Genomic DNA, 18,581 nt, shown 5'->3' on the forward strand with positions numbered 1-18,581 from the left:
CCCCACCTGCAACCATCATGTGGTACCCACTGCCCTTGGGGGCAACAAAGCTTCTATTAGAGTTTTCTGCAGTGACAGGGACAAAAGGGCAAGGGGTAAAGACCTTTTGGGGATAGGGAGCAGCCCAAGGCATTAGAGCTGTAGTGCAAAGAAGAGAGGGATTAGGGTCAGAGACCCAAGTGTCATACCATCAAAGATCTGTGCAGCTGTGGATGGGTTTCTTAGGGGATCTTACAGCATCAACTGTAGATATGCAACAGAATTAAGTGAAAAAAATGAACAGCGTGATGCTACTGTTGTTGGCAACAATATTCTGTGCCCAGGTCCTGGTGATGATGCCATTTGCATTAAGCCATTCAGACCACATAAGAGATAAGGAATTGGAGGCATACACAGGTCATATAATTTGTTCAAAGTATAGGCAGGATAATAACAGACACTTTGTCAGCAAGTAAAGTGGAGTATCTCCTGCCACTAATGTGAATCAACAAATGTGTCCCACAGAAAATCCCTGTATGATTGGGGGAGGCAAGTGCATGGTGGCTGCACTGTGACTCCAAATCTGGGTCTCACCAGGCAGTCGCTCTCCCGTGGCCCCGTGCAGCCAGCAGCACACTGGTTGTGGCAGCAGTCACTGGGGGACTTGCCACGGCAGCGCCGTGAACACTGCTGGGCACAGATGATTTTGGTGACTGAAAAAGAAGAAAGATCATCAGTATGGTGAATGGAGGGGAGAATGGCAGATCCTTCCAGGGATATGGAACACTTGCAAACAGTAGAGGAAAAAGTGGGAGAAATGATGGATTTTTACTGATTCTGTGGCTTAAGTTCCTAGACACTCCCATTCAGCCAAACTGAAAAGATACCTGATGGTATCTTTTTTTCCATTATTTAACTACTTAGGAGTACCAATTATGCCACGTCCAAACATCCACGTATTCTTCGTAATCAGACATTATTAGTTTTGGTGGTACAGAAAGCACACACAAATACCAAGAGCACCTGAGAGGAGGTAGTGTTTATTTAAAGAGATGCAACAGCCACATCACAATTAAACTAAGTATATTTGGTCAGTTTTGAAGCTGACATGTCTGCAGATTCCTTGACTACTGAGCATGGGAGTCAGCAACCATGCTTAGATAAATTAAACTCTGTTTCTTAAAGAAGGAGTAATACAAAAGCCCTCTGAGAGACACTGTGCAAACTTTTGTGTAAGTAGGTACCCAGACAAAAGGTGATGAAAAAGTCAACAAGGGTGAGTCTTATATTCCTGGGATAAGGTGATACACAAATTATCCTGAAGAAGTGTCTGGGTGCAGGTGGCTACCTTTTTCTTATTTATGGCAGGCTAATGTGGCCCAAACAGCCCACACTAGATTAATTGCCATTTAAAAAATAACTGATAGCTGGCACCATACTCAAGACAGCATTTGCAGTTTTCTAGGGGAGAAAATCCAACCACTAGCTGGCAGAGTGGCTCAAGTGGTAAGGCACCTACCTAGCAAGCATGAGGCCCTGAGTTCAAATCCCAGTACTATTGAAAATCCAACCACCTGTACCCAGTTCAGGAATAGTCACAGTGACCTGCATTCTGCTCACAGAAGGAGGTAGACACACATAGACTTCAACGACTTACGTGTCTGGCAGTTTTCTTCTCCTGCACCCCAGCAGCTTCCATTGGGACAGCTTGGATCACACTTCTGGCCTGAAATATAAATCTGGTAGTTAAATTCACATCTCAGCAAACTGAATGAATGACAAAAAACTGATGATACCTTTTCCCAGGTCCTGATTAATGTTCTAGTTATGGGAAAAAAAAAAAAAAACCCTAAAATTTCTTATTTTCAGTTGATTTGTAGGATGACTTAAAACATTTCTATAGCAATAATGATAACAATAATAATAATAATAAAGATGAGCCATGCATTGCTTTCATTTATATTTCAAATGTGGAAACTGAGGCAGATAGGAATTATTGACTTATCACAGGCAAGTAAATGGAGATTTAAATGAACTCGAGGTCCCAGAGTTCTAATATTCTTAAGCTTGGAGAATTTTCTGGCATCTTCCATAACAGTTTTGAGGTATCTAATCTGGTTAGGCCCTCAGGTGAAGGTACTACCTCCCAGTCTGAAGCTAAATCAAGACCTATAAATAAAAAGGCAAGGAGAAGCACAGAATGATGCACAGAGAGTGAACACGTTAATAGTGTATATCACTTTATCAATTACTTAGAACCTTATCTAAAGCCAGGAGTGGTAACACACACCTGCACTCAAGAGGCTGAAGGAGGGTGAGGCATGAGGCAGCACTCAAGGTCTGCCTGGGCTATATAGTGAGTTTTCAGACCAGCTAAGGCTACATAGTAAGCCCCTGTCTCAAATAAATAAATGAATACATACATACATACATACATGCATACATAAAATCTTAACATATAATCTGTAAGCTACAGTCTGGAAATCTGTGCAATTGGTAATTTTTGCAATTTTTATATTTGGTCAATTACAAGTTACACCTACAAAGATTTTTAATCTCCATAGTCATGTTTTGCTTTTATGTACACTGAGAGATCTGAAGATCTATAGAGAGAGAATAGGCTGACCACTAAATTTGCTAAAAGGAAATCAGATGTGCAGTTTTTTGGTTTGTTTGTTTGCTTTGGTTTTTGCAGTGCTGAGGATCTAACCTGGGGCTTCACCAGTGCTAGACCAGTGTTCACATCTGAGGTATGTCCTCAGCCCCATGCAGATATTTTACTATGAGTGTATCATACCCTAACACAGTTAGAAAGTGCCTCAAAGTCTGTGGTAGTCAGAAAAATTTTAGTCACTGAGAAATTTAGGTATCAAATGAAGAGCTGACAATTTGTCCAGTGAGTTGTGAGCCAGGACTCCCTTCTAAAATGAGTGACAATTTTTACAATAGTCACCAGAGATGAAGGGCATTAATATAATGCTGGTGCTTGCTCAACAGAGTCCTTAAAGTTGGTGAGGCCAAACGCCTGCTACTGGATGTTGTAGACTGTGTGCTGTGAAAAGGAAGGAAGAAAGGGCGGGAGGGAGGGAGGCAGAGACTGTATGTGTCCATGAGAGTGAGACTGCTCACGTCCTTGACCCATCTTTGGGAAGTGGGGAGAGATCTTTACGTGAGGATTTTAAAGATTATTTTATACAGTTATACAGCAAGGACTGAAATCTTTAAAACTGTATGCCAAAATAAACCTTTCCTTTCCTAAATTTGATTTTCTCAGCTATTTTATTACAGTAATAGAAAAGTGACTAACATAACTATTCTTAGATCAACACCATATTGATTTACAGTTGAAAGTGTTGAAATATTTTAATCTTATTAGTACATGAATATTTCTGGGTGGATTTTTCCTACAGTCATGGTGGTAGTGAGTGTAGGTGGGCCATTGTGGGCTACCTGATCTTATCCATAGCAAATATAATTAGCCCCATAAGCAGCCTTTTCACGTTAGTTTTCGTTATAAAAAATATTCACAATATAACCTAGTATTGTATGTCAGATAACTGATGAAGTGTTAAGCTCAATCTCATGAGTAATAAAAAACTTTGCATTATAAAAAAAAGCTTTCAGTTTCTTCAAAACACATTGGGTGTCACACTGGGTATCTAGTGGAATAACATTTATAAAACAGAAGAGCTCAACAGCCATGTTTATAGTAAGTATTTAGATAGTGCATCAATAGATAAATAGACAAACCGTAGCATAAGCATATGATGGAGTATCATTCAACCACACAGAGGAAAAATTTCTGACACAGGCTATGAGATGGATGAACCTTGAGAATATTATACTAAGTGAAATAAGTCAGACACAGAAGTACAAATAGTGTATGACTTCACCCATCTGAGTTACCCAGAGTACTTAAACTATTGTCAAATTCATAGAGACAGAAAGTAGAATGGGGGTTGCCAGGGTCAGGGCCTGGGAGGAATGGGGGGGTAACTGTTGTTTAATGAGTACAGAATTTCAATTTTGCAAGATGAAGAGTTCTGCCAATGGATGGCGATGACGGCTATACCACAATGTCAGTGAATTGTACACTTAAAAATGGTTAAGATGATGGATTTTATGTTATGAGTATTTCATCACATCCATTCAATGACTCAATGAGTCATTAATAATAAAAATGTAGCAAATAAACAAAACCCAAAGAGGTTCTAGTTGATGATTTTGAAAACCCATGTCAGCTCCAACGTGAGGCCAGATAGCAAAATATGCATCCAGTGCACAGATGCAGGGAAACCAAAGAAGCAGGAAATAGTGATTACTTCTTATTTTAAAGAGCTGAAAAATCAGGCAATCAGGAAGGGGAGCAAGCTTGTGGAAACTTGATAAGGGTAAGCACGTGCCTTCCAGAGTTTCTCACATAGTATTGGCAATGGACACAGAGTGCAGCCCTGACCTTAGGCCTTATCCCCTGCTATGTCTTCCTCACAGAGCTGCCTTGCTGATGAAAGAAAAATGAGGTGAAAGCATTTAGGGAAATATGGACAAACTTCCTCCTTGTGAACTGTGCCCCATTTTGCCTGTGGTTCTGTGGGAGTTTCTCCATCCATGAGCTGGAGGGCAGAGGCTAAGGGGTCAGGAGGGCCTGGGCTCCACTTTGGGACTCAGTAGCTAGTCAGAAGCACTCAAGAGTTTGGTCAATCTTCATGAGGCAGAATGGCAAAGGTCCCCAGGTCAGAACTTACAGTTAGTAGTGCAGCTATCCCACAATGGGCAGTTCTGCTCAATGGCCACACAAGGGCTCTGCTGCCTAAAGGGCAGTGAGGTGGGGCTATGTGATCTATGCTGCCTTGAGCAGTGAAAGATTGACTTTGACCTGTCTTATGCAAAGGCTCTCCTAGTGGACAGAACACTTATTACTTATTTTTATTTTAGGTTAATTAATGTAACGTAAGAATAAAGTTCTTCTCTCTTACCCACCCCAACATTGTATATAGCTCTACCCATCTCAGGAGCTGGAGGCTAAGAGAAGATTCATGCAACACTTACAGCTGCTCAGGTGGTTCTGGAAGTCCATTGACATGTTGCTCAAAAACTCATTGTTGACAATGTCCCGCCACTGGATGGTCTCCACATTGCAGAGGACTGGATTGTTGCTGAATCGAACAGCACCAAGAAGGATTTCTGCATGAACAGAACTACAGTAAGCAAACTGTCTGCCTCTTTTAAATTCACACAAAGCATATATGAATTTTTTTACAGTTTATACTCTGCTAGAAAGATGCCAGTGTGAAAAGAAGAGTCTCCATGGTCAGTCCTATAGAGTTTGCTAGGGCAGATGAAAACTCAGTTAATGATAATGCCATGGGAAGAGTTAGGATTTCTCCTGAACAATGGGCTTTGAACAATGACTAGAAATTTAGAAATACAAGAAGGAGGAAGAAAATGGATTATCAGGGGCACAGCATGAATGACAAGTGTATGTGGCTCTGGGCTGATTGGTTAGACTGGAATGACTGGATCATGGGAAGGGTCAGACAGACCTGGAATGTCAGGACAAGAAGACATTTACCAGCCTTCACCAAGCATGCCCCTAGGTACCTCTGGGAGGAATTTCATTGGAGAAAATTTTGTGAGTGTGATAAGGAGCAAGACAAATTTGTATGTATGACAAAGACACAAAGGACTCTTAGATGCAAAGGATGTACAAACTGTATAACTGCTTCAAGGAAGAACTGAGAGGACATGATAAAGTAAGGGGAAAAAAAAGTTCAAACAAGTAATATTTTATATACATAGAAATACATGCAGAGCATGTATCCAAAAAGATAGCGCATAATAATGAAGTACATCACATCTGTGTGACACAAGGAAACATGCTGAAAACTGTTAAACAACACAGAACAAGGGGAGAAGGACAAGGAAGTGCAGTGGAGGGAGGCTATAATGACTTAAGTATTGTACATGTACAACACCAAAGCAAAAATCCCAGTGAACAACAGAAAAACACCTAAAACAATGAAGGACAAGAACGAAAAACGGGTCAGAATAAGGGGAGGGCCGTAATGGGAACAAGGAGAATAAAAGAAGGTGAACGTGGGTGATGTACTTTCTATACAAGAATGAATGTAGAATGTTGAAACCTGCTGAAATTGCCATAAGGAGACTAAGGCAGAACGGCTGGTTGATGCATAGGCATTGTTTTCATTAATCCTCACAATGGTCCAATGACTAGCACTTAAACATGGGAAAAAAAACAACCTTAGATATATTAAATGACATTCAGTATCCCACAGGTAAGGAACTGATGTACCATGTGCACAGAGTATTGACATGATAAAGGAAGGACTCTCCCAGGAAGTCCTTGAGGGCCAATAGAAGAAATGAGATTTCCCACATGTTCAGGCACATATTTTAGAATAATAAAGAGATGAGAGTGCTGAAGGCATCTTGTAGACAAGACCCAGAGCAAAGGCACAGAGTGGGGAAAGGTGGACAGTTTCCTCAGTGGCTGGTGGAGAATAAAAGGATTGCAGGAAGAAGGCCCAAACTGATGTGGAAAGCCAGAGGTGACAGCAGGGCATCTGAGTGAAAACACTCATGAGTAGACAAAACTAATGAGCATTCAGGTATAGAAACACAGGATAAGGCCACCAAGGCTACAGTGACGATGAGGACAAGAGACAGAGGAACAATAAAGGAAGTAGAGATGGCAGAGTCAAAGATGGGTCATTATAGAACACTAATGGTCAGCATTTGTGAGAAGCAGAGTACAGCAAGATGAAGGGGATACCAAGAGTCACCTCCTTATAACTTAGAAAGGAAAGGCAGGCAAAAGCAGTCAATCTTTTATATTTACTTTCAACATTTAATGAGTGCTCACTTTAGGGCAGGCATCAGGTTCATTATTAATATTAAATTATCTGGATCAGTAGAACCTCAACCTTGGTTGAATAAAAATTGATCTGGGGAGTGGCCCAGTGGTAGAGTGCCTTCTCAACGTAGGTGAGGCCCTGTGTTCTATCCTAGCACTGTACACACACACACACACACACACACACACACACACACACACACACACACACACCAAGGACCACTGAAAGAGCTGCTACCTATAGTAATTCACTTAATTTTCTCAACAACATGAGTATGTGACTCACAGTTTTGAAGCAAGAATACTGAGACCCAGAGAGTCATCTAGTGCTCCAGAGTCATCTGGTTGGTGAGTGAGGGAGCAGGGCTGGAACTCAGACAGTCTGGCTCCTGGAGCCCAACTCACACCTGCTGCTGCTTGGTGTCATGACACACGTGAGGCAAGTCAGGTAGAGTGAGGCATACAGAAACTTCGTAACAGGCCATTTCACAAAATGTGTGTATAAATGAGAGGAGTGTAGCATAAACACAGCAACATGTGCGTGAGTGCTCTGACCTGTCAAAATGGTAGGTGGGAATTCTTAAGGGATAATAGAGTGGTTAACCAGAGAGCCAGAGAGGTGAGCACCAGGATGGTTCCATTCTTTGGCTTTGGAAATGTGGCTTACTCTGCATACTTGAGAAGCTTCTGGCATTCTGACCAGGCTCCCTCTATCCCGAACCCCTTCTTTTCACCTCATCCTTTTTCCTTTTCCTGTTCAGCCTAGTCTTCTCATTAGAACCACAGGGAGGAGGGGATAGCATGGTTTGTGGGGCAGATTTGGGGGCCATCCTGGCTCTCTTTTCACTAGGATAGAGCCTTGAGAAAGGAACTTTACTGCCATTTCTTTATTTGTAAAACAATAGGTTACAACATCTGCTTTAAAGGAAAGCTGTTGGCATTAAGAGAAGTTACTAATTTAACAGGCCTGCCACATCATGGGGGAACAATTGTTACCTTCAGGGTTTTTTTAAACTGATTTAACCTTTCCTTTTCTACCATCTCCCACAGTTTCCTCTCATGGGAGCTCCCAAGTATCCTACACACAAGAATTCTACAAAATCTTCCCTCTTTGTGTTTAACTCACACTGCTGTGTAAAAGCACTACTTTTCAAACCATCTCAAACGTGGACAGGATTTAAAGGGACAATAGGCCAGCCCTGATTGGTGGCTTCTACATATTTGGCTATCATAGTCAAGCATAGACCAAATTATCAGAGTGCAGTAAGATATTGTGAGAGAGGTAACATGTGACTTTTATTATAGTACACTGATATAATTATTCTACATTATTATTCCTTATTGTTGTTCATGTCTTATGTGCCCGGTTGATAAACTAAACTATCATAGGCATATATGTATAGGACAAAAACATAGTATATATGGGTTTTGGTACTACTGAGGTTTCAGATATCAGCTGGGGTTAGCACGCGTTTACAGAGGACCAGGGGATGACTGGATGCTCTTTCTGCATGAGGTCCACTCATAAGGCTGGCAGTATACTCACTCTCTACATAAATTCTCCATTCCAGTCCAGGTCAACTGATGATATTCTTTTATCCAGAGTCTATGTCATTTCTTACTACCTTTCTGGAATTTTTTTCCTCACCCATGGTAAAACCAGTGCCTGGCTGGAATCTTCCCTTTTTGTTGCACTTCTGCCATCTTCTTTCTTACTTCTACCTGCTGGATTTGCACACAGCTGGCACTCAATACATGAGTGTTTGATGAATAAAAGTCTTCTCTGAGGTGGAACCACCAAAAGTGACGGATTTGCCAAGTGCCATCAGAATTACTATCTGCATTGTTACCCTCCCTTGACATCCGCCTCTCACCCTGTAAGTTCCTCATGGGTAATTCCCTCAGCCCGGTTTTATTTGCCCCGTAGTTGGACAGGACGGCTAGGGCATAGGTGTTTTCATAGAGTGCATTTCCTCTGATGATCTGCAGGTTTTCCAGAGGAATCCTCTCCACTGTGTTGAGGGCAATGAGGACATAGCCAGCAACCTCCTGGATGGTCTAGGGAGACAAAACAAGATCATGTTATTTGTCTTTTGAGCAATTTGAGAAACCAAGGTCCAGAGGATGCAGGACACCTAACTGCACGATAACGTGAAAGGAGTGGTTCACAAATGTGAAGCATGTAGACAACTACACCAAGGGAAAGGGAGGGACAGGAGTCGGAATGATTCCTCCACTCTGCATTTGGAATATGTATTTGCAGTAAAGACCAATGTGCATCAGTTACACATTGTAACTCCTCTACTTGTGCAACACACACAATGGAAATGGAGATAGAACAACTACTTTACACAATTTCTTACAAAAAGGAAGGAAGACAAGAAGGGAGGGAGGGAAGGAAGGAGTGAGGGAGGAAGGAAGGAAGGAAAGGAGGAAATAAAAAAGAAAGATTGCCAGAAGAAGGCCACATAAAACAAATCAAAGCTCAACTACCTCCAGACCAAACTCTGAGGCCTTCAAAGCTGCTCCTACTGACTTGCTAGAGTCTCCTGTTAAATACTGAGAAATTTTGTGAATTGGTTGTAAACTCTTGATTGCTTAAAATCTGCTATGGTGTGAAAATTTGTAACAACATAGGTAATGCTACAGAGGAAGACTTATATTTTTATTATGATTATTTTTTAAAAACCTGGCATACCAATACACTCTGGCTGCAACAATAGCTAGGTTTAATGCCTGTGACATGTGATAGCGGAATGCCAGGGCACCCTGCTTCTGCTTTTTTTTTTTTAACAGCTATAACCTGACTGGAGCTGGTACAGTGGCCATCTCATAAAACTCTCACCTGTAGTTCTTTAGAACTGCTGTAAGAAAAGTAAACACTTAAGTCAAATTTTACAAAGGCCTTTATCTACTCATATTCAATTCTATTATATTTGGGTAGGACAACCACATTCATTGAACTAACCTTTAAGAAGGAAAGGTCATAGTTTCTTTGCACGTAGGTAATTTCCAAATTCCCAAGGACTACTTCACAGTTATTAAACATCCTCTGCAGGCTCAGAAAGTGGTCTTCAAAAGTGCCCAGTTGGGTGAGCCTGTTACTTGTGCCTTGGCAAACTGGAACAAAGAGGAAAAGAGGTTTCTCAGGAAACACAGAGGAAAGGAGCAAAACTACAACAAAACAGTGTTCACCAGCTTTGTGAGCGTCAGTGACTTACAACACCAACTCTGATCAAAGGACATGCAAGGCACACATGATAAGATATGTTAAAGTTTATAGGAGGTGTAATCCATAATAACAGAGGGCTCATCCCTATGATTCATGCAATCACATTATATTAAAATATACAATGAAAAGACATTAAATATTCAAGGGGAAGAGATCAAAATTCTAAGTAAGTCTTTATGGTAAGATTGTGTTAAGGGCTCCAGTATACAAAGATAAATATCAAAGTCACCTAGATGATACAGTTGTAAGGTGAGTGAATAACTATACAATGAACATTTTACTCTACATAAAACCAGCCTGTTACATTATTGTGTGTGCAAAGAATGTTTACAAACATAGCATACCCTAGGCAATATTTTCTTACTACAACATTGTATATCTAAAGTCAACGAACAAGTGTGTAATTTAAAAACCCAACTGACCAGAGATTAAAAATATTCCTCTAATGGAATGCATCAAACAGTGAATCAAAGTTCTAATTATAAAACAGTTAGAAAAATAACAAAACACTTTAAAACACTCAGTTAGTGAGAAACCAACACACCCTCTTCTCTGGCTCACTAAATGTTAATCCACTTAGCACAGGTTCAGGTATAGGGACAATGGCCTTGTATACCCAGGTGTGGGTACAACCTTGCTACTCTTCACTCTTCATGTACCAGTATACCAAACTCAATCTGAGCAAACATTTAAATCTGAGGCCAAAGTTGACTATAGAAATGCAGTTGGTAGTCTATATTTAAAAGTAAAGGAGAGCAGTATAAAAAGTGATATTTACAAACCTTGCTCTTTCAAAGACATGTTTAGGCAAGCATAACAAAACAAAGAGGCTTGGGGCTTTTGAAGCAGGAAGCCTGTTAAAGTATTACACTTTGAACCAAAATTATCCTAAGAGTGAAGAAATATGGCCTCTGGCTTTGGATGTCAAATTCAGACCTGGCCAAGTCCTTCCTTGTCTGTAAAGGTGCTACCTGAACAGTATCAGTAAACAGGTGGGAGTGCACAAAAAGTGGCCAAAGTCAATACACTGGTACTTTCTCCAGGGTCTCTTTTTCAAATATGCATTTCTGTTTTATAGGCTTCTTTGTTCTCTCCCCATGGGAATTATTCTAAGAGCATCATCTGTCTGCCCTTGCTTGATGGAACCACAGCAATGAGCACATGTTCAGACACCACATAATCAAACCCCAGGCATTTATACAAACATTAACTATGAAGCAATCCTCACAACCTCTTTAACTCTATGGGGATTTCCCTTTTCTCCCCTCTGATATTCTCATTCAAATTCAGTGGTAGACAGGATTCTTATATGGGAATTGTTAAAGTTGACAAGATAGAATCCATACCTCCAATCTGCAGAGACAGGATAATTCTATAATTCGTCCATCCATTTGGCTTGATCCAATGTCTCTGATCTGTTTTCACCCAGGAACAAATGCTCCTAGGTAATCATGTCAACTTGGAACTGTTGTTCAACTGTTCTACACAGGCAGATAGAGCCAAACTGACGTAGCAATTCTAGGTCCTTACAGATACCACAACAGATGTAGGTGCAAGGACAATAACGTGACCCTTTTAGTCAACACATCATGGAACGACAGCTGCTTTCTGATGTAATGAATAAGGGCCTCTACTTGAATTCTACTGATTAGCCATGCTCTAGGTCCCCATAAGTGTCAGCCATGCTGTTCAAGTCAGCTAGGTGAGTGGAGTCCACTGGAGCCTAGGGCTGGAGCAGGTTTAGGAAGGGTTTCTTCAGTATACAGAGGGAAGACAACAAAAGACATTGCTTTCAGCTGAACCCTAAGAGTTGTTTTCATCATTAAACCTAGAGGTAGGTAAATTTTGTCAGGAAAATATGCCATTTAAGACTAGTGCATTATAGAAAAAAATACAAAAGTCTATACTTTTCATTCATTTATTCAAAAAATGCTAAATGAACACCTGAAGTACTTATTTATGAATACTTAGCCCTTTGTTACCTACAATTAAGATGAATTGCTTTTATATTCAGAAAGATTCTGTATTGGGAGATATTAGCAACATTGCATATTATTGACGTACACTCTACAGAAGTAACTGGACAACTTGTATAAATATATAAATAAGCTTAAATTCTTTATCATGATTCCACTTTGGAAACCCTATTGTAAGGAAATAGACTAAACTATTGAAAAAGCTTCATGTAGACAGTTGTTCTTTATTTTTTAATGTGACAAAAAAAAAAAACTGCACAGAAACCTAAATTCCCAACTGCCCAATAGGTCTAATGCTTTAGAATAAGGTAAAGCAGTTGATAAACTAATTGATTGAATATTATCCTAGAGCTGATGACTCAAGTTCCAAAGAAATCATTAAGGGTGTTTCTTCTCAGGTTTTCTCCTCCTGTATATGCAACGGAGATCACAGCATATAAATAAAATCTAAGATAAAGCTCAAAGTAAACTACTGAGAAACAAGGGTGTAGCTTAACGCCCTGAGTTCAAACCCTCACACCACAACACATACACATGCACCCTTGCACACATGAAGAATTGCTCTAGGTATCCTAATTGAAACAAAGTGTAATCTTGGCTCTATCTTTATACCAAATATCTCACATTACCCATGGGAAAACTTCAATGTGAGATCACTGATGCAAATAAAATTATTTAAAAAATAATAATCATACCTTAGTTAGGCAGATTTAAGATAAAACTGTAAGGAGGGGACCAAGCACAGGGCCTTGAGCTTGTTAGGCAAACACTACCACTGAGCTAAATCCCCAACCTGTAGCAAGAGCTTTTCAATTAAGCCAGGAGAACGTTCGCTTTTGTTTAGCTGCTTCCTTATTGTGTGACCTTGAATACTTCCCTGACCTCTCTGAGCTATGCATTCTTCAAACACAAAAATGATAAAAAATAATATTGATCTCCCAGAATCATTTTGAAAGTTGAATGAGCAGATAGATCTTTCAACTCTCTTTTAGTAAAGTTAACTGGTGAGAACGTGACAATAATATAACATGTATCTGGACAGATATTAGGATAACTCAGTCAGTATACACTACCCTGTTATTCTCTAAACTGGAGATATTTGTATCTGTGGATCACTGTACTCAAATGTTATTCTACTTTGTGGAATGTTTATCAGATCAGAAAATAAAAAATGAAAGCAAAAGGAACACATTGTACTTTAAGAGTCTCTTAAAAATACGCATTTAAGATTGGATATTTAAGCGATTTATTCAAAGAGAATATTTGTATCACTTTAGGTCTATTCATTTGAAAACCCAACAATTAAAAGTGTATCAAGCTCCATAAAATGCTAGTGGTTTGCAATACCTCCTGCAAACCTGAGCACAAATGCTACTGAATCTAGAACAACAGGTCCTGTGATTCAGGGCTTCAAAGCACTTAGCTTTTTTTCCTCAAACTGTATTATAAAGATTTATAAATACATATAAAAGCTAAAAGAATTAAACCATGAACATCCTTATCTTAGCATTTTTCTATATTCACTTTATTATGTATCTATTTGAGGTATCCATTTGATTCTCTGGATGCATTTACAAATAAGATACAAATATTATTGATCTTCACATTGGCATATCCCTCACTATAATTCAACATACATAGTTGATTTTTTGTTATGAGGAATCATTCACAAACTGTGAGAAGGTAAGTTTGAAGTGCAGCATCTGATGCATTTCACCAAATGCATACACTTGTGTATCATCACCCTACACACCCCCTCCCAGGGAGCCCACTTGGAACTTCATATGAATGGAATCACACAGTACTGCATTTTTGTGTAAGATTGTTTCATTGCATGATATTTTTGAGATAAATCCTTGTTTGGTTGTACTTGGTGTTTGTGACAGATCTGGGCAAGTGTGCATTATCCTGCTAAACCTTAGGGCCAACCAGGATCTCCTTATTCCTTTTCTTAAGAAAAACTCTACTTTATCTGCTTTCTTTAAGTGTTCAGTGTCCCTGGTTTAATGGAGTAGGCTCTTGCCTTCCTATGCCATTATGGGGTATTTAGTTTCCTTGCCCATAAGCCCAGGCAAATCTGTATTACTGATTAAGATACAACCTTAAAAACAAGTTTCTCTTGAGTTGCCCAAATTCACTCAGACATTTTTGGAATTCCTAAGTAAATTTATAATTGTTTTAATTTGTTGTTTTCCTAACCACACACCAATGGCTGCCAAAGTAGTTGGGCTCTTGCAAACTTCTCATCAGGGCCTTCTAAATTGTCTTTCTTTTATTCTTGTCCAGTTTTCCATAGAGCACTCTGTTTGAGAGCAGAAATCGCATCACACAGGAACTCAGTTTGAACCATCTGAAGATTTCCTGGTATAATCAGAATCAGGACAAGATGCTCTGTGATCTACAGGCCTCGTAGGTTCAGCCTCCTCTCAGCTACTTGCTCCTGGCTTGCTAGACAAGCCACATGCCTCTATTTCTCTCAAACCAGGCCCAGCTCTTGCCCATGTCAGGCTCCCCTATATGCTTGGTGTGCTCTCCTTTCCTTGCCCCAGATCTCGGTGTCTTTGGCCTCTTTGTGTCACTGAGGCTCCAACTCAACAATCATCTTTCAGAAAGGCCTGTCCTAGAACTGTCACTAAGTTAAGTTGTGTCACATTATTCCCCTGTCTCTTCTTCCTAGCATTTATTACTATAGTCATTGTATGTTATAATAAATACATCGGAATTGATTATCCATTTCTCCCCATCATCTATATGCATAAAATGCAGATTGAAAATATTTGAAAAAAATAAAATTCTCTGCACTGAACATGTACACTTTTATCTGGGACATTATTCCTTAAGCAATAGTTTAACAACTATTAACATAGTACTTACATTGCATTGGCTATAAGCGATGGGGTGTGTGCACAGGTTATATGTAAATACTATTCTATTTTATACAGACAATTGAGCAGCCATGGATTTTGATATCTACAGAGGTCGTGGAACTAATCTCCCAAGATACTGAAGGACAAAATACATATATCTGTGCGCACGCATCAGTTGAACTGACTGTTTTGATGTGTACACGCACTATGGCACTGCACTCCTATTTTTGATGTGAAAGTAACAAGTGACCATGTGATCAAAGTGGATAACTGGCATGGATTTCTTTACATTTCTCATTTCCATTTGTGTAACAGAAGACAGGGTGGAGGGTGCACGATATATTAGAACAGTGATAAACTTCATGACTTTCCGGTTAGTCATTATAAAATATTTCTAGCCTAGGCAATATACTTAATTAAACTTCAAAAGCCAGAGAAGGATTTGTTATGCTAAGAAGCTTACAGACTTCTCAAGTAAAATGATATTTACATAATAGCTTTAAAATATACATGGAAAAGAGACTTATAATTCATCGTATCAGGAGTTATCAATTCTTTGGCTTTACTAAACTTCAAAATGCAAATGTATATACATTTCAACCATACTAACATGTAAAGAAATACGTTAGGAATAAAATATAACAAGTCATTAACAATGGTCTTTTCAGAAGAGTGGATTTTAGAAAAAATGTATTTTATTGAGGTATCTTTCTTTGGTTTTATTCAGCACCAGTTTTAGTAAATTTTCTCGTTTCTTTTTTATAGTTTTTGCATTTTTCAAATTTTCTATAGTGACTGCCTATTACTTCACCATCAAAAAATTACTAAAAAAGAAAATTTGCTAAAACTGGTGCTGAATAAAGCCAAAGAAAGATACCTCAATAAAACACATTTTTTCTAAAAAAGTAGAAAAAAGATCATGTATATCTACTAACAACCACAAAATCTTGCGTTATGAGTATTTATTGGATTTGTGAAAGTGTTTTCCACCAGAGACAATGGATGGACCACGAAGTACAGAAAAACATGATGGCTGCACACGGCAGCTGTTGGGAAACACCTGGCTTATGTGGCAATAATGTTTCTTCAAATGGTGATGGAGTTAAAGAGGGACCAAACTATATTTTTTCTGATCCATAAGTCATTTCTTAAATGTTGGCTTTGAGGAACATACAAGGAACTTATTCCATTAAAACAATGTTATAAGGGCCAGGTATAGTGGTACATATCTGTAATCCCACCTACTTGGGAGGCAGAGCTAGGAGGATCATAGTTCAAGTTCAGCTCAGCAAAACCAAGACACCCTATCTGAATAATAAATGAAAAGTAAAAGGACTGGTGGCATTGCTCAAGAGATAGAGTGCTTGACTAACAAGTACAAGGCCCTAAACTCAACTCCCAATACCAAAAAGAAAAACAAAACAAAAAACCAATGTTTTTAAGTTGGGCTTGTGACACACAGCCCAGCCTGCCATCCTAGCACTTGGAAAGCAGAGGTAGGAGGTTTGTGAGTTTGAGGCCAGCCTGGACCACATAGCAATACCCTGTGTCAAAATACTAAAACAAAAGAGCAACAGCAACAACAAAATTACAAATTGTCATTATAGTACCAGAATAGCTTATGAAATTTATTTAACTCATACAATAGTTTATAATAATATGAAAGTAAAAAATCTTTGGTTGTGAATCATAATAAAATAATTTTTAAAAAAACAAAGGTAATTACAAAGTAGCATTTAAGTACTGTTGTGGGTTGAACCAAAGATTTTGTGGGATGGGAAAAGTCTCATAATTCTGAAGAAGACTTCATTTTACAAAACTTTTCTCAATGGTTTTTTATCTTCCTGTATTTTATTTTACAACTAGTAAATAGTTCTCAGCTGCTAGTATGTGAAGATTCTTGTGAAAGTGAATTTGGATCCACACTGCAGCTTGGAAATAAATGCAAGTATAACACTCAAAACATTCTCTTAAATTTTTGATAATTTGCCACGCATGTTATGATATGCCTACTGGATTAAACATGCCAAGCTTTGGCATGCCTAACACAGCCTCGAACTAAAATAACTAATTAAATTAACAAGCCAAAGACTTTAAAATAACAACTCTTTTGGGTTGGGAAACAGAACATCGAAACTGGTTGACTTTTATCCCAAGAATTGTCCTTCTAGCTGTTAGATAATCCTAAACCTGGTTTATGATTATTAAAAAATATGCTAGTTGGTTTAGGCTATCTTAGAATATTGTGGCCCACTCCCTTGGGAATTAGCTGACGTTTCTGAATCACAGTTTCATGAGGGACTGTGTGATATGTTTCCAATGACACCTTCAAACACCTGCCTGTCAACGAGCAGTCCGTGACAGTATCATCATGCATGATCTCCAGCCACCTGCACTCTCTAGGTCTCAGTGTACTCACTGATTAAAATGGGACAGGGGTAGTTGTAAGCAGTAATGAGATGGCAGAGGTGGAAGTGCTTCCTAAATCACAAACCTCTCTAACTATAACTGTGCATGACACCTGGGTTTTCCCATAGCAGCAATCATTGCAATCACTTCTGCCTACATGGCACTAGCAGCAATCACTTTCCCTTACTGTTTTTTAAATTAGTAATCTTAGAGCACAGGACAATCCATTCCACTTTGCACAGGAAGTTGAGTAGCTAACAATTCAGAAATGAATCTGTTCTGTTATTTAACTATTAAAAATAAAATTAGACTAAAAAAGATTTCAGAAAGCAAAACTCATTGTGATTTGTTATTTATTTTATCAAGTAAATCCTTTTGTTGAGACCTACTATGTGGCTGACAACACACTGCCCTAGCAGCAGTTTCCCCAACCATCTTATATAGATGGACTTAAATATGAACAAAAAATCATGGAGGAAGGAGAGCAGATTACTTATATAGAGATAGACCAGAATGTGGCTGATATATTACTTGACTGAATATTGAACACTAATCAGGGCACCCTGCAGAAAGAACAGAATACTGGATTGAGTTTAGAATCTCTGTACATGCTTCCTAGACATATCATTAGTAAAGTGCCTTCTCTTGACCAGTGTTGTTTTTCTAATCTCTAAGCTGGGGACTACTGCTTACTCATTTTGGGGGGTTATCTCTTTACACAGAGGCATACTTTTGCAGTGACTAATACCACTTCCCTTTCAAAGGTCTGTCAGCCAAACCAACATTTATAACCACCACTTTACCTCCACTGCATTTCAGTGCATCTGGCCTACTTCTTCCTTGCCTTCTGTTCTCAGAGGAGTACTCTAGCCTGTCGGTGAAGACCAGCACAGAGTCAAGAACAACAGTACTATCTACATTGGAGCTGTAATTCACACTTTTCAAAGCTCCCCCTTTGGGTTCAGGAACAGATTTCAAAAAGCAGAGGTGCAAATGCTTGGAGCTGGCTATAGACAAGAGGTCGCAGAGCTGGTTGTACACTAGCACCACAGAAGAAATCTCAAAACAGTGCAGGTTTGCACACTGGTTCTGCAGCCTGCCACCACTGGCAGCTAGGAGATATGAATAAATGGGACAGTATGGTGCATAGGATCAAGGGGACATGAATGAGTATCACAGAGCACAAAGCCCACAAAGGGCCTGTGGGAGGGAATGGGAAATACAAAATTCTAGTGGGTACCAAA

At 39.3% G+C, this 18,581-nt stretch overlaps 1 protein-coding gene across 6 annotated transcripts in view; it reads right to left on the bottom strand.

The window, feature by feature from the left end:
* The window catches only part of Egfr (epidermal growth factor receptor), a 176,721-nt gene that overhangs the window by 46,265 nt on the left and 111,875 nt on the right, over positions 1-18,581 (bottom strand). For all 6 annotated transcript variants that reach the window (XM_074065528.1, XM_074065527.1, XM_074065529.1 and 3 more), the window contains 5 exons: positions 9,822-9,973; positions 8,728-8,911; positions 5,029-5,163; positions 1,637-1,705; positions 574-692 (listed from right to left, as the gene is read on the bottom strand). In XM_074065528.1, coding sequence (XP_073921629.1) covers positions 574-692; positions 1,637-1,705; positions 5,029-5,163; positions 8,728-8,911; positions 9,822-9,973 — 659 coding nt within the window. The remainder of the gene's footprint in view (positions 1-573; positions 693-1,636; positions 1,706-5,028; positions 5,164-8,727; positions 8,912-9,821; positions 9,974-18,581) is intronic.

This window comes from Castor canadensis, chromosome 2 (genome assembly GCF_047511655.1).
Source record: "Castor canadensis chromosome 2, mCasCan1.hap1v2, whole genome shotgun sequence".
NCBI lineage: Eukaryota > Metazoa > Chordata > Mammalia > Rodentia > Castoridae > Castor > Castor canadensis.